The sequence below is a fragment of the Scatophagus argus genome, chromosome 22, assembly GCF_020382885.2.
Source record: "Scatophagus argus isolate fScaArg1 chromosome 22, fScaArg1.pri, whole genome shotgun sequence".
Classification (NCBI taxonomy): domain Eukaryota; kingdom Metazoa; phylum Chordata; class Actinopteri; family Scatophagidae; genus Scatophagus; species Scatophagus argus.
This window is the reverse complement of record NC_058514.1, coordinates 13,893,174-13,908,602: the sequence shown is the minus strand read 5'-3', so window position 1 is coordinate 13,908,602 and position 15,429 is coordinate 13,893,174. Positions and strand designations below refer to the sequence as shown.

At 39.6% G+C, this 15,429-nt stretch overlaps 1 protein-coding gene across 3 annotated transcripts in view; it reads left to right on the top strand.

The window, feature by feature from the left end:
• slc38a4 (solute carrier family 38 member 4) overlaps window positions 1-15,429 on the top strand; it is a 33,734-nt gene that overhangs the window by 577 nt on the left and 17,728 nt on the right. Inside the window, exons 2-4 of one of the 3 annotated variants that reach the window (XM_046378482.1) lie at window positions 5,579-5,682; window positions 13,887-14,123; window positions 14,897-14,993. In XM_046378482.1, coding sequence (XP_046234438.1) covers window positions 13,999-14,123; window positions 14,897-14,993 — 222 coding nt within the window. In that variant the 5' untranslated portion in view covers window positions 5,579-5,682; window positions 13,887-13,998. Of the gene's footprint in view, window positions 1-5,578; window positions 5,683-10,304; window positions 10,495-13,886; window positions 14,124-14,896; window positions 14,994-15,429 lie in introns of those variants that run through there. The other 2 variants (XM_046378481.1, XM_046378483.1) reach the window with 2 other exon arrangements.

Here is a 15,429-nt window from a genome sequence, read left to right as displayed (position 1 = left end):
TAGTATCCAGATTACACTCAGAACCACATGTTTCCACTGAAGTGTTCGGTCGATCGCACTGACTGAAACTACACTTCACATGTTGTGTTTTTGCATGCTTGCTGAGCTGCCTTTCCGCGTTTACTGAGAGAAAACACAAAGGCGGCTATTATGTTGCAGTTTGCATCAGGCTTCAGGCTTCTTCGCGTCTCTTCCCACTTTGTAAGCAACTCATATATATATCATAGAGATGAATCGTTTTATTTTTTTTTATTTTGAAGGGATGCATTTATTTTGAAAAGAAGAAATAATAGAAATATGGCTAAATGTACACCGTGGATCATGGGTTTATGTAACAGCAGACAGCAGCATGCTGAGTGTGGCCTGCAGGGATCATTGAGAACTAATAAATATGTTATGACTGCAATCTCAGGCTCAGATCACAGTTTTGCCATGCTCTGGTTGGAAATATTGTACAAATTTGCTTTATTTGATCTCCAAAAACGTATCAGTGAAGCTTTTTTTGTGCAGTTTCCTTTTTCGTTTACTGCTGTTTAACTTAGGTCTTACTCTGTGTGACTCTGTAAGCACTTGGTGATCACTCTGAGAAAGAAAGTCACATGGATTTGAGTGTAAGGTGGAAGAGTATGATTTAGATTTTGAATTGGATTTTACAAAATGTGACTTTTCCTTGATGCTTTTCATAGATGTGCTCAGTCATTTTCTTTGCAGCAATACTTCACATTCATCTTCGTCTTAAGGAACTTTAATTTCAGCATTTTAAGCACACACCCAAATCCTAGCTATATACAGCAGAGCCGCTGCTCATGACTGAAAACAAAGACCAGATTCACACAGGAGAATATCCAGGCTTCGCATATTTAAGCAGTAAGTTCAGTTTCTGTCACCGGTCTTCCGACTGCTAAAAATACTTGGTTGCCACATAGTGACTGTGCATTTACAGTTTCAGATTCGCTCTGTTCTCTGTGCACCTCACTTGCATAAGAGAAAGTAGTGAGCTAAAAATGTTCTTAATGTTCTGTTAATGTTCTGTTAATGTTCTCTTCTGTATATCTATATAAGTCCTTGCAAGTGAATGTGTTTCATGATTATTTGGGTGATGTTAAAGCTTTATGTTGCACACTCATGGTGTAAAGGCTGTACAGACTCACACACACACACACATTTCCCATAATGCAGCTCAATAACTTCCTCAATTAGACCCTACTTTACACTTAAATGCCTACACTTTTCATGATCCATGCCATTTTGAAATGCAGTGTGAGGGAGTCTGCAAGCTGAGATAACCCTGATGATGATAGCTTGAATTTAACTTTTATAACTTTTCTCAAATATAAAAAGTTCTCTCCAGAGCCACCGAAGATACTCCTGCTCCAAGCTGAGTAATCCTCAACAAGATAAGTAAACTGACCAAGGAGAAAATTGGTGGCGTGCCATTATAATGTTACACACATGTACTCTAATAAAACATTTCGTTAAAAACACCCAGCAAAAACCTTCTCAGTAACTTTATGAAAGCCCCAGGTGAGGGGAGACAGCAGCACAGATTCAAACACCTGTCAGCAATGCAGAGCTTGGCTGTGGATTGTGGCTTCTCATTGGCTTTCAGGAGACTTAAATGACATATGTAGGTCAGACCCTGCTGTGTAGCTGGGGGTTGAAGCGCTGTTGGCACTGGCTGATGTAACTTGGAGTGTGAATGAGCCAATGAGCCAGATGTAGAGTCAGTTTCAAAGGAGCGGGTATCAATAACACAAAGACAAAATGAGACAGTGCCACAAAGGGGAGAGGAATTAGGCCGTTTTCCAAAACGCTGTCAACACGATCTGTTGAAACCTGAGAAGGTGGGATAATGTTAGAGGCTGCCTATTTTTACCTGTAGAATTACATAAGTCACTAACGTGGAATTTCCACTGATGATTGTTCTAATGCTTGCAAGGCAACCTTACACATCAGAGTTTTTTTTAAAATTTGATAAGTTGTTGATCTTCACAGAGAAATTCCCTTTGTATTCTCACCCTCCACATGGTGGTCAGAGGTCAGCTGCAGGGGTTCAGTGTCTAAAGATTCTATAATCTTGGAAGGATGTTTGCCGACATGGCTGTTTGAACACTTAGATCACCATACAAAACTTGTGATGACTACTTGACAACAGAGTTTATAATGTGTGCTATAACACTATCACTTATTTACGTGTCCGCTCACTGTTCACTAGTGCTACTTGTTAAGTCCGATGCATAAACCCTTAAAGTTCTGACATTTCTTCCAGTTGAGTTCCACTTCCCTTCAACAAGTCATTGTGATAGATAGTTATATTTTTATCACTGTGTGGAAATAATGTAGAGCAATGGACTCTGGCCAACCGCATTGAAAGTGATAATTGTCGCACCATGTGTGGCACGTGTTATTTGATGCTCATACGGTGCACAGCAAGCATCAGATTTAACACACCAGCACCACAGAACCAGCAGTATTTTGGGAAAATGTAGTATTTCATAGAGACGGAGACGACCGCAGTTGCGCACAAGGGCCCCCGAAACAGACACACACTCATAAACACACATGTCAAACCCACCGAGACTCACTCTCACTCTGACCTCTCCTCCTGTCTGCTCACAACCTTCTCCTCCGCATTACAGAACTCCAGGCATTCAGAATAGCTGAATTTGGACTTGAATGAAGAGATTTCAATGTGTGCTCACAACATGCAGTACCTAGTGGGGCTCAGCTGCCTTCTTTCTTTTTCTCTCCTCTCTTTCACCTTAGCTTTTTATTCTTTTCAGCTCTCTACAAACAGGTACAGTGGCTGTGGAAAAAAACATCTTTGGTCACTGGGTGCTCATTTGAGGTTTCAAAATCTAAACAAGTCGAAGTAAGGGGCGGTCAGGGAAGTTTGACACACCTCTCAAGGTTTTTGGTGCATGTTCGGTTTTTCAAAACAATATGTGTGCTTCAAAACGCACATGCCAGGTGCTTTCAATGTGTTTGGACATTTGCCTGTTTTTTTGATAGGCTGGTTAGCTTAGCTTAGCATAAAGAGTTGGAAACAGTTGGAAACAGCTTAACAGTCTTGACTTTTGTTCAGATTTAACAAATGAGATATAACTTGTTAATTAATGAGCTTTAGAGGTACTGGTACCCAACTTTTGTTAACTTCAAACAGGATCCAGAATTCCTCCTACCTTGTTTCAAATCTTTCTGCTGACCAAAGCTATCCAGATACAGACAGGGTGATATCAAGCTCTCTAACTCTGGGCAAGAAAGCAAGTAATAATTCCCAAAATGTCAAACTTTTCATTGTAGACTGCATTGTTTGATCAAGGATTGAAAGGTTAGCGTTAGAGCATCCAGCAAGGGTAAAAAAGGGTTACAGTCAGCATTCAACATGTCACCTTTGACTTACATTTTAACCAAAAAGAATTACATATTAAATTTGCTTTGTTTTTAATCTCACTATATCCATCTTCTATCTGAACTAGGATTTATTCATAAGAAGTTGAACTACAACTTTTAAAATCAAAACACAATCCTGTGGAGAGATAAGAAATGGGTAGGTGATGTCATTACAGTCTCCTTCTGTCACTCTTCCAACATGGTGGCTTGTCAAAACTAACCAGTGTCCAAATGTCCCCAGCTGGGCCTCAAAATAATGAGACCAGGTTCATGGTCAGTGATGCAACATAAAGTGGGTCACTCAATGAAGAGCTTCACTTTGTCTTGTAAATGGACACATAGAAAAGAGTAAAATCTGTCAGAGCACAGTGGTTTGATATCTTACATTACCTAGATTTTGAAATTACACTTAAATAATGTTAAAAGAACCTGCTAGAGATCACATTAAAGGTCAGGTTTCATGGCAATTAAATACAAATTGAAATCAAATCAATATTAAGTATCAATAATAACATTTTTTTAAAAAAAGGAATACACTTAATTCGATACTGATTACAGAATATGTCATGCATGTATCAGGACAGGTCATTACGACTGTTGACTGTTATGTTGAAATAAGCAGTCACATTAGTTCTGGGTATTAACATATTTGTACTACACTAATAAACTGGAAGATGTTCTGTATGTTTGTTCTGAGTGTTTGTCGTTTTTCTGTTTAACTTGGCCAGTTTCCAAAATGGAGCAAACCAGCCAGACAAGAAAATTATCAGATTATTCTTTAAATGTGGCGTCCTGCTGTAACAGCAGTCTGTCCCACAGGTTTGGCCAGTGACATCTTTGTTCTTAACAAGTGCAGATATTTAGACATAAACACTGGCTGTATGATGTTGAATTACACTGAAGAGTTGCTGAACTCTCAGAAGCTGAAATCATCTTTTGATGGTTTCAGCTTCTGAAATGATGTAATAAAATATCCTGGTTGGAGGTTAGCCGTTTAATGTTCATGTCGAAACCTTGATCTTGAAAAGAATTACACATTGTTACAAAGCAAGATGCTGCCGTCATTATTAGTACACATGTGCGGTCAGATCAATACTAACTGATAAGATGAACTGGGCGAGGGTCCGCAAGAACGGGTTCACAAACAAGGTTATGACACACCATGCTCATGTACAAAAGGCCAGTATGGTGTTTACTAAAGGCCAACTAGCCTTTAATGTCACATGACCACACTGAGTTTTTTTGCCTTTTGCTGTCTTTTGCTTAATAGTCCACAGAAATGACAGAAGTTTCCATTTGCCTTACACTGGAATTTCGAGCATACTAAACCTATTTGTTGCAGCTTTTGACATTGGTTTTGTCAGTGAAAGGAAACGAAGACAAGTTTTGTTATCTGCTGTATTGTAGTGGTTTGGACCTTTTATATGGATAAATCCCCATCCCCAGTCTCCCACCTCTGTGTTGTTAGCCTTGTTAGCAGCAAGGAATGGCAACTTCAAGTCAAGTCAAGTAAAGTCAACTTTATTGTCAAATATGCTATACATACAAGACATACAGCGCAGATAAAATTTCAGTCCTCTCGGACCCACTGTGCACTTTGGTCTACAGTTAACTATTGGATTGCCATAAAATTTAATACAGTAATTCGTGGTTCTCATTGGATGAATCCTACTGACTTTGGTGATATCCTGACTGTTCTTGTTCCTGTTGAACATGATCAACAATATTTGCTAACCATCTAGATTTTTGCATTGTCACTGTGAGCATGCTGACGTTAGCATTTAGCTCAAATTACTGCTGTGTCTATATACAGTCTCGCAGAGCCACTTGCTTGGCCGTGGTAGGCCTTTATGGTGGCAGAGTGGCACTGACACTGTGAAAGAGCTGTGACTCTGAGACGGGGAGCCTGTTTAGACCTGTGTTAACATGAGAGATCCCAAGTGGACAACTTAAGGTCCGGCAGTTCACACTTGGCACTACAATGCATCTCAGCATGCATCTCAAGTGACCACATTGATCGGATCTCACTTCCCCCATTGATATGCAAATAAATGGATACATCACTGAGGCAAACAAACACAACATCTTTTCCACAAAGAAATAAATTATCTAACATTTGCTGAATTTACAATAATGCCCAAATTATTAAGAATTTGACAGAGTCCTCTCTCTTCTTCTTTTACAGCTCTCAAAACTGCGTGAATTTTAAGGAGTATTGAGGTTACTATAACGGTGAAGTCCACTGAAACAGATTGCATGTTCACAAACATCTGCTGCTTACCATAGCAGGTAAGACAGTCCAGGCAGGTAATTTGCCTTACAGTGAATCAAATGGAAATCAGGCAGCTGGTAATCTTTAATGCCTTTGTTGTGGTTCCTTGGTGTGTTACAAAAGACATCAGTTGAGTAGGCCATCACTCAGTGTGTCCCAGGACACATTTACATACACGCTGCCAAAAGAATGTGGACATACAGGGCACATGGGTCTGAACAAGGTCAGATGTGTATTACAAAGTTGATTTATTTAATCAAAATCCAGATAAAGAGAATGTGAAAAGAAAATAACCATGCGGCACAGCTTTGTACAGTTTAATCTGTCTTAGGTTGCAAACACCACTGTAGTTGTGTATTAGATGATGGTCTGAAACAGGCCTATAATACCTGCCAGGTGATAAATGATGGCTCTGGCTGAAAGACTTGCACACACTCTGCATGTACACTGAGGAATCAGAAATATGCAGGTGAATAAAAGCCAATACTAGACATCAGATTTGTCAGGCATTACTTAATGGCCACTGCAGTCTTTTAAAAAACATCAGAGGGCTGTAAGTAAATTCCTGAATGAAAGCATTTTAGGATAAGTTTAGTGTAAAACAAACATATAGTTATTTAAAACTGAAATCTGCTAGATGTATTTATTTTTGTCCTAACCAACTACAAAAATGGCGCCTTGATTTATTGGAACCAGATGTTAATAGTGGACTATGATATGGCCTGATAGTTCACGTGTCAGTGGGTGAAAAGGCTAAAGAAAGGAGAGAGGGAGTTGTCTTGACATGTCACAGATAATAAATTCCTCCCCCCCAAGTGGAGGCACAGACTGGATCATCTGGAGAAACATGTGCACTCGGTTCAACACAGATGTGTGTTGCTCTCAGCTCTGTGTGATGTGGTTGTGTTTCTGCAGCTCTACAGCCCAAGTGCTGCATATAAAGATTAAAAGGAGTAGCCTCCAAAGTAACTATAAGTAGCAGCTGTAAATCTGTCCTACATGACATGCTTCATTGGTAGCCATGTTTGATTGGGTAGGGTTGAACCACTTACATGAAAGCGGTGCATTGCAAACATCTATGTCTCAATTAAGTTTCTGTTACCATTCGTGTTAGAGAGATGACGTTGAGGCTGTAGTAATTTGAGCTGAGGAAGTGTGCGTTATCACTTAAAAAATTAGTGTGTGAAGCTACAGCCAGTAGACTTTTAACTTAGCCTAGCATAGCCTTAAGACTGTCAGAAGTGTCTAAGAACCTGCCCACCAGCACATTCTTTGTTTCCTGGAGTGTATGCAACTTGTGACTCTTTGCCACGTGACTCCAGGAAGTCATTTTTCCTACCCAAGTAGGATTCAAGGAGCTTTATTGTCATTTCACACATGTAGAAAATAAGGTGGAACGAAATTAGTTTCCCTGTTCCGGGTATAAGCCCAATAACCTACACAATACGTAGAAGTATTCACCAATCAGTAAACCTCAGCTTGTCATTTTAACACTTTTGGAAGAGTGTCGAACTATTCTTGTTACTTGACATCAGAGAGGGATGTGGGAATTAAAGAGAAAGTGATTTTACTGAACTTAGTTTGCTAGTGATGCTTGTGTAATTGGAATCAATTTGGTAAGTAAGTTGTGGGTAAGTTTCTAAATGACAGTTTTTTGATTATTTCTGAATCTCTTGCAGTCAGAGAAACAGGCAGATTATGTCAAGAATGAATCACCGGATATCCATTTCCCTCTAACAGCTACATTTGTATTTTCAAATCCCTTCATTACATTGATTGTATGGCTTCCTGTTAAAGACTTTGATTGCAATTTGTAGCTCCTGTGACGCCTGTTAATTTGTGTAACTGAGCCAGTGTGAAGTAAGCGTGCTTTGATAACTTTCCACTATCTGTCAGAGCACTGATTCATGAATTTATGTTGCAAAAACAATTTCCTTGTTTCTAAGTGACCCAACAAAGTTTTTCTTTTTTTAATCTGATATATAAGACATGTTTATAATGATTTCAGAGGAACTTGATGCAATTGATCAGAGGCTTGTCTTTAATGGAGGATAAACAAGTATTGGACACGTTTCTATAAATAACAATGACTAAGTGTCATAAGTATGTTACATCATATAACAGCCACCTATTTGCAGACAAGAGCTGATTTTACACGCAGGGGATGGAAATATCTGCTGCACTGGACCTGTGACATTCTTATGGAGGCTGCCTTACTTTCAAAGAATTCATAAGACTTATAATGCCATTCAATAAATACATTGTTTTCCTTTCACAATGTCTTACCTCTTTGATAATCCAAGGAAAATCTTTCATTTTATATTTGAGCAGATGTTGGATGTCATTCAGCCCATGATTAACCAGCAGACTGTGTATGGTATATGTCACACGGGGTTTGAGAGGTACAGGCTTCATTTAGAGGTCTTCATATTCTACCTCATAATGATCACAGGAAGGGGGCTGATTGATCCTTTCCAGCAGGGGTACAAGTTATAGTCCATGGTGTTATGCTAGAGATGTTTTGGTCAGATAAGGGGAGGTTAATAACCCCTTCATCCTTGATTGACCGGCGGATGTCAACACTGTGTTGTTGTCTTGAAACAGACATTATCACATTCACACTTCCACTTGTTTGGTTGGTTGCTTAGAACACCGGGATCCTTGTGAGATCTTATGCACACACAGGTTAAACTCAGTGGTGAACCAGATGTCTAAAAGATCAGCAGCTGTGCACTGAGATACAATGAAGTAAGCAAATGGTGTTGCCTCATCTCGGATCTTATTTGACTATGTGTCAAAACAAAACCAAAAAGGCAAACACTTCCACACATATAAACATACTTCGTACTTTGGAAAATTGAGCTAAGCAACAAGTGAACGAAAATATCCTGGCAAGCTCCTGCAGTAGGGTAGTAAGATGACATTTTACAAAAAGAATTATTATAAGGTTTGATTCATGCATGAGGCAATAAGCACAGAGCAGGAAACAAGGAAGAATGACTGAACATTGACTGGAAGAAGTCAGAAGAAAACTGAAAGTGACATTATAAACTTGTCCTCTAGGCCATCCTGTTTCAGGCAAATCTTTCACTGAATAAGTGAAGTTTTCTGTCCACGAGACTCTTTTCATAAAACACACATATTAGGCTGGATGATATGGTTAGTTAGGATCATACCTGTTTGTCACAGGTAGACACTTGACAGTACGTCATGGCCCAATTTAGCCAAACTAACTCTGTTTATTTCAAACATCATTTTTTTTTAGAAAATTAGCAGTTAGAGTTAGTAAGCTATTGCTTTAATTCTAACTAGTTGTCATTGTAACAACTAGTTACTAGCTTTCATGTAACTAGTCAGCCTTTGAGATTGTATGCAGTGAAAAATTATTTGTCATGATTTAAACAACGCTAGTATTACTGTTGTCTTTTTTATTTCAAGGATGACGGTGGAAGGAAGTTTCATTTTGAGACCATTACAGGCACACTCATAGATTTTCCTAGACTTTAATTTAATTACATTCATTGGGTTTCCATTTGAAGAATTTCTCCTTTGCGAGTTTAGAACAAACTCTTGTCTTCATTTATGACCGAGTAGCATTTTGCGCATAGAAAGTTTCCACTCGTCAGATGTCACGGTTTCAAGTCACCCACTGTAAAACAAAACTTTTTGGGATTTTAAAGGAAAAAAAAGACAGTGTTGTTTTTTGTTCCTCACTGCTGCAGAGAGAGATAAAACCTCATCCCTGACATGAACACGACCTTGGGCACAGCGGCATCGCCTACCCTGTCCTCTGATTGGTCGTCCGCCGACACGGCCTACTCCGAAAGCACCCAACAGTTGCCCACAGCACTCCTGGGCATCTGTGTGTGTGTGTGTGTATGTGGCTGCATGTGCAAACAATTGAGCATGTATCTTCGAAGGTACAGAAGAGCCGGTACAAGAATCAGTCCTGTTAAGTGTGTGTTTACTTGTACTTGCTATGGGAACAGTTTTTTTAACTGACAGACTGAGGACATTTTTGGAAAGTGACGACATTTTGGTTGGCTGTCTCCAAGAGCTGTTTCCAGGTTGGGACTTAGTTTTAAGGTCTAGGTAAGACTTAGTTTAGATTAGGGTAAATTGGAGGGGATACATTATGTCAATAATGCTCCTCTCAAGGTTAGATGTTCAAGTGTGTGGGTGTGATCAGTCCACACGTGGTTGGTGAGCAGCTCTCAGTGACCTCGGTCCCTCATCAGTCCACATGAGTTTTGTCTGCATAATTTTGCAGAATGGGATGCTCGTGGTCATGTGGCAGGTCATGTGATCACATGTTGAAGGGGCTCTGAGTATTTAACAGCTTTAGTTCACTTTGGTGTCTTTAGTCTGAACGTGACAAATGCTCTGATGATGTTACAGTTTAGTTTCCTGTTTCCTCTTCTGTCTTTTCAACCCTTATCTATCAATCTATCTGTAGTCTGTACTCTTTCACATCGAATTTTAGGTTTTCTAATCTCTCCTTCCATCTGTTCTGGCCTTCTTGCTCATTTCTGTTAAGGCAGGCAGACGTGTGTGTGTGTGTGTGTGTGTGTGTGTGTGTGTGTGTAATGGGGGTGTTACAAGGATGCCTATCATGCTCAAAGAAGGAGTGGCCTGTGAACCCTGTCTGTTCTCATTGGTCAAAAGAGGACCTCCCTCCTCCATTTTAAAAGCCTGCTTTCTCACCTGAGTTACAAAAGAGCTTTCGCTCCTCATCCATTCACTTGTCTATCATCTGTCTTCAAAATACATATATTCAAAAAGAGAGTAAAGGAACAATCCTGGAACCTCTTTAAGGAACTTTTGATAAAGTGAGTATGCCTGACTTTGCAATCTGGTTTATACGGTTCATGAAAATAAGGCTACAACACTTCAGACACTGATTTACAGCAGCAGTGGGATTTTACTAAAAAATGAAAATTCTTCTCAATACTGTTTTTTTTTTTTTGGAGCAAAAAGCCTTTTGACTTCAGTCTTCACTCTGTCTGCAGCAGGGTGGGTGAGAAATGCACAGCTGTTTCTACTGTCAGTTCTTAAGTAGACCACAGTTTCTGTAGTGTGACTTGTGGAAAAGAAATTTCCTCAAAGGTAGTGGCTGATGCAAGAGTATGTTTGGGTTGAGGTAAGAGGTGGAGTGTTTTCAGAGTGAAAGCAAAAGGTTTTAAATTGATCTGATGGAAGCAAGGATTTGAGCTTCTTCAGGCATAATTGAAATGTCTTACAGTTTGAAACTATGGGAAAGCTTAGACATTGAGAGCAAATTAGCTTGTTTTTAGTCTTTTCACCTATTCTGTTTTTCTGCAATGAATGTTTAATCTGACTAAATAGAAGCCATAGGGTATTCTGTAAGTCAAATTAAACTAAAAACATGCATGCAAGGCTCTTTATCTTTAACATAATTTGTGTGATTTGTTTTTTTTTTTTGCCTACATTTGTTGACTAAGAAAACAATTCTGTAGTTTAAGCTTCTGATGTTTCAGATAACACAGTGAACACGCATACAGCAGGAAGAATGATTACTGATAAGTTTGATTTTCTTGCGTTTTCCTGTTTCTAACCATGCATGTATTTGCATGCTTTATAACCAGCAACAAGTTTTTCCACTGCTGATCACCTCTCATAGTTTTAATGTGAGACATATGAAAAGTCAAAAGTCAAGTTGAATTAATTTACGTAATCATGAAAAGGCTGCAGAAGCTTACTAATGTGTATTTGCCCATATGTGCTCTGTGTTGCGCTTAAAGTGAACAGCTGTAAACACAAGTGTGAAGGCTCCTCAGGACACCACGAGAGCACAATTGGATCTGAGCACCCAGGCTGCTTTCAGAAGTGGTCAGGGATGCATTTGTCTGTGTACAAAATTAGCATTTTATCTCTTGTCCTTGTACTTGTCTTTGGTCATGTTTGTTTCTAGCTGTCTCATTAGTATTTTTTTTTTGGATTATGTGGTTTAATCCAGTATCCAAATGGCTTCATCAGTCTTTTTGTGCAGCTGAATGGCCATGTGAAAAAGTGTTTCTTCTGTTTCAAGGGATTAAATTGAATGTATGCAGGGAAATAAAAAGTTCCAGCAACAGCATGCGTGAAAAACCCATTGTGTGAATTGTAGGTGTGACCTGCAGACAGTTGTAGCAATGCACATCCACGTCCGAGCTTGCAACACGGCAGGCAGCCAAACGTGTGGTTCCACAATGTTATGGTTGTAACAACGGTGGCATTAAACTTGGCACTTGTGATGTTAACCATGTTAGACAGGTTAATCCTCTTGGCAATGATAACCGTTCTCCGTTTCTCTCTCGCCACACAGCAGAGAGCGACACCCAGAGATTAGGTGAACTGATGTGTGAGATGTGGTTGTTAACGGTAATGTAGCCGCTTAATCTCCGTCGGCTCAAAGATATCAGGTTTTAAAGCAGCCTACTTCCGAAGAGAGAGATCACAAGGAAAACAACAGCCTATCAATGATTAAAACATTATTTCAAAGAAAGTGTTCTCTTGCGGGTCAAATGTGCTAGGCAGGGTCAAGGTGGGCAGTTTTAATACCTCTGACATTGTTTGCAGCTGATAACCTTGTTGCAAGATGGCTGCGTAGTCACATGTTTACTGTAAACACTCTGCACACTGTGATACCAAGATCCTGTTGCTAAACCACTTTCAGCATCAGGAAGTACTGTTGCTTAACCAGCGTTCATTAGTGTTTTTTTTACCAGGTGATTTTTTATTATTTTCATGCAGGAAGAAGAGTGTTACATGCTTTCGGGTTTATGCAGTTAAATTTATGCAGTTAAATTAGATAAATGACTTGTCAACTTGACTGTTTATGTTTCATTTGGAGCTCAGTTGATTAAAGTCTGGTTTTGCGGTCGGTGGTTTGCCACACAGGTTACTGATACCATTAATACCACTCTCATTTGTGTACATTAAACATGATTCCAGACCTGGCAGCCACATAGCTTAGCATAGCATAAATATTGTACCACATGATTCCTGAGGACAGAGCCAGACCACCAGTTTATAGTTTTAAAGTAAAACTTAAGTTGAGCTAAAGTAACTGTTACAAGCTTCGGCTTCATGTTGCATGGACAGATATGATGTCATATCAGTACTGACAAGAAAGCAAAAAAATGTATATCCCAAAATGTGGATCTTTGACTTTGCACTGAAACATTCAGTTGGGCTTCTGCTGTATTTCACAGCACTGACAACACCTAATTGCCGCAGTTAATACTTTAAAACATAAGAGAATTTGAGCGTTACTTTTTGTTAGTGTTCTTCGGGCTTGATGCCTCTGTTTCTGCTGTTGTGTAATTGTTGCCATGGTTTGTGTTTTCCCTAAATTGTTTGTCAGGGAGCAGCATTGGGATCTTTCCTTTCACTCAGTCAAAGAGCTCTTTGTGTGAGTGACAGAAAGCACTGTAAATAATTTGGCTGTTAGTAGCATTTATAATCATCCAGGCTTTGTGCAGCATCTTTGATCTACTCCTTATGTAACTTAATGATGACTGCTACAGATGGAAAGTGTAAGCGTATGCCCCTGTGCTAAACCTTTGGCTTTATTTTTTCTTTGCTGGCAGTTGGTGAGTCTGAGCAAACCTGCTTGCACAAGAACAAGGAGGCCTGTTGATGGTGACGGTCAGGTGGCCTCATGAACTCGTGGCATCCTTGACCTGGTTTCAGGGATTGTTGACTTAACTCCAGCCAGCAGTCTTTACGGACGTCAGCATTGGCTTGTAATATGTTCCCAAATTTTAAACAGACTTTAGTGAGACGTTGTATTTTATTCTATATTCTATTTTACTAACAGTCAAAGTAAACAAAACATACTTGTTAACACCCCAAAGTCAAGCTACGAAATGGAAATGGCAGTAAAGCTAACATGTCTTGCACCCTGCTGCTGTTGGTGAAGCTCTTGGCTCTTCAAGGTAAAACAACAAACAGTTCTCCACTTCCAGGAGGTGGGGCAGACTAGTTTGCAGGGTAGATAGCCCTTTTTCACACTGAAATGTTCTTCATCAAGGCCAACGGGCTCTTTTGAGGTTGATAAGGCCAGACAATACATGTGTCTGCAGTCAACTAAAGCTTGTCTTTCCAGTGGTTGAACTCTTATAGTGAATCTTGAAGATTGGGGTAAGTGGCCATTGTTGCTGGAGATCTAGTCACTGAAGGTTTCCTCACACATTTCCTCTGTGTCTTTTTCTGATAGGTGACGAGACCTAGACAAGGCTGAGGAAGAAGCACATATCTGCCTTGTGAATCCTAAACTCTAAAATTCTGAAAACCAAACTTCTACATTTCTCGTTCTGCTGTGCGCAACTATGCCGGGAATCGTGGATCGTATGGAGCTGAGGAAAGTCACCACAGAAGCTGATGATGACAGTACTGACAGCCTGGACGACCGCTACACTGAGCCCATTGACTCTGAGAAGGCCACTATCGACAGGTCAGCAGCCGTGGTGATGATGATGATTTTCCTTCCCCGAATGAGCAGATGGGACCAGTCATAAGACATTACAGTTTCGTTAGCTCTGACTTTGTTTAACACTCTTGGCATATTTTTTTGTCAATTTATTCCCTTTGAACATTCGTTCTTAAACATTGTGTAAGCTAGGAGTGCTCTTTCTGAGCATGGCTTCACAGAAGCCACCTAAATTAGCTCAGACTCTGCAGTAAAAGCCTGATTTTTCAATAAGTCTTGGTTACAGATCTTGAAATGTTCACACATTCTCCAAATTGCTGTCTCAGCCTGACTTTTCCCAGTAAGTTGATTAATTATGTACATGTAAACATGGTGTGAATGGTCATTTAGTCTGAAGACGCACAAAAACCTCAGCAGATTCTCTGCTGCTTACTAGTTTTAATCGGTTATATATGGAGCTGAGAAGTGTTGAGTAATTAATTAGGTCACTTATCCAGCTGGAGACTTCAGGGCAGCAACTCAGTCATTAATTATGTTATAAACCCAGTTTGACTTTAATGGGGGCTGCTCAGACTGACTAAACAGTGAGGACTCAGCAGGATGACACACTCAGCTGATCGCAACTAACCAGCACTGACAAAAGTCAGCTGAGTGAAACTGTTTATGTCCCATCTGTCAGTCTCTGTTTCATGACTGCCATAATGTTTGCATAAAAGTGTCATAATATAAAGTACTCAGCCCACCTGTGTACTGTGTATACAGCGTATTTTTAAATAGAATGTTTTTTCTCCTTACAGTCAGTTTATGGACGATAATGATGATGGAGAAAGCCAGAAGTTTCTGTCAAATGGGATGATGAAGAAGAAGAAATATGAGGAATACCATGAGGAATATGTAAGAGGATTTCCAAATCACAGCACTAATGCACTCACTGTCTGTCAGTCAGAATAAACGGTTTAATCTAATTGCTGTTTTGCAGATTTGAAACTGATTCTCAGTTGCTGTAATGAAATAATTTTCCATCATGCCTTCCATGTGAATGTATGCAGTGGATAAGCAAACAAGATATATAATAGTATGTCATAACATTTGCTTAATATGAAGCAAGTTGTGCATTACCCAACATTACCCATACAAAGTTTGTATGGAATAAAGTATGTGTGTACTAGCACAGAATACAGTGAAATTGCTTAGAGGATGTTTCCTACTGAGACTGGTGATACTGCTGAAAGACACTTTGTAGCAGTTTGCGTTCAGTGTTAAAACACAGGATCCCCTTTAGTACTCTATTATTTAGTTATTCAGAAAATGTCCAAGCTGTCTAAAATAA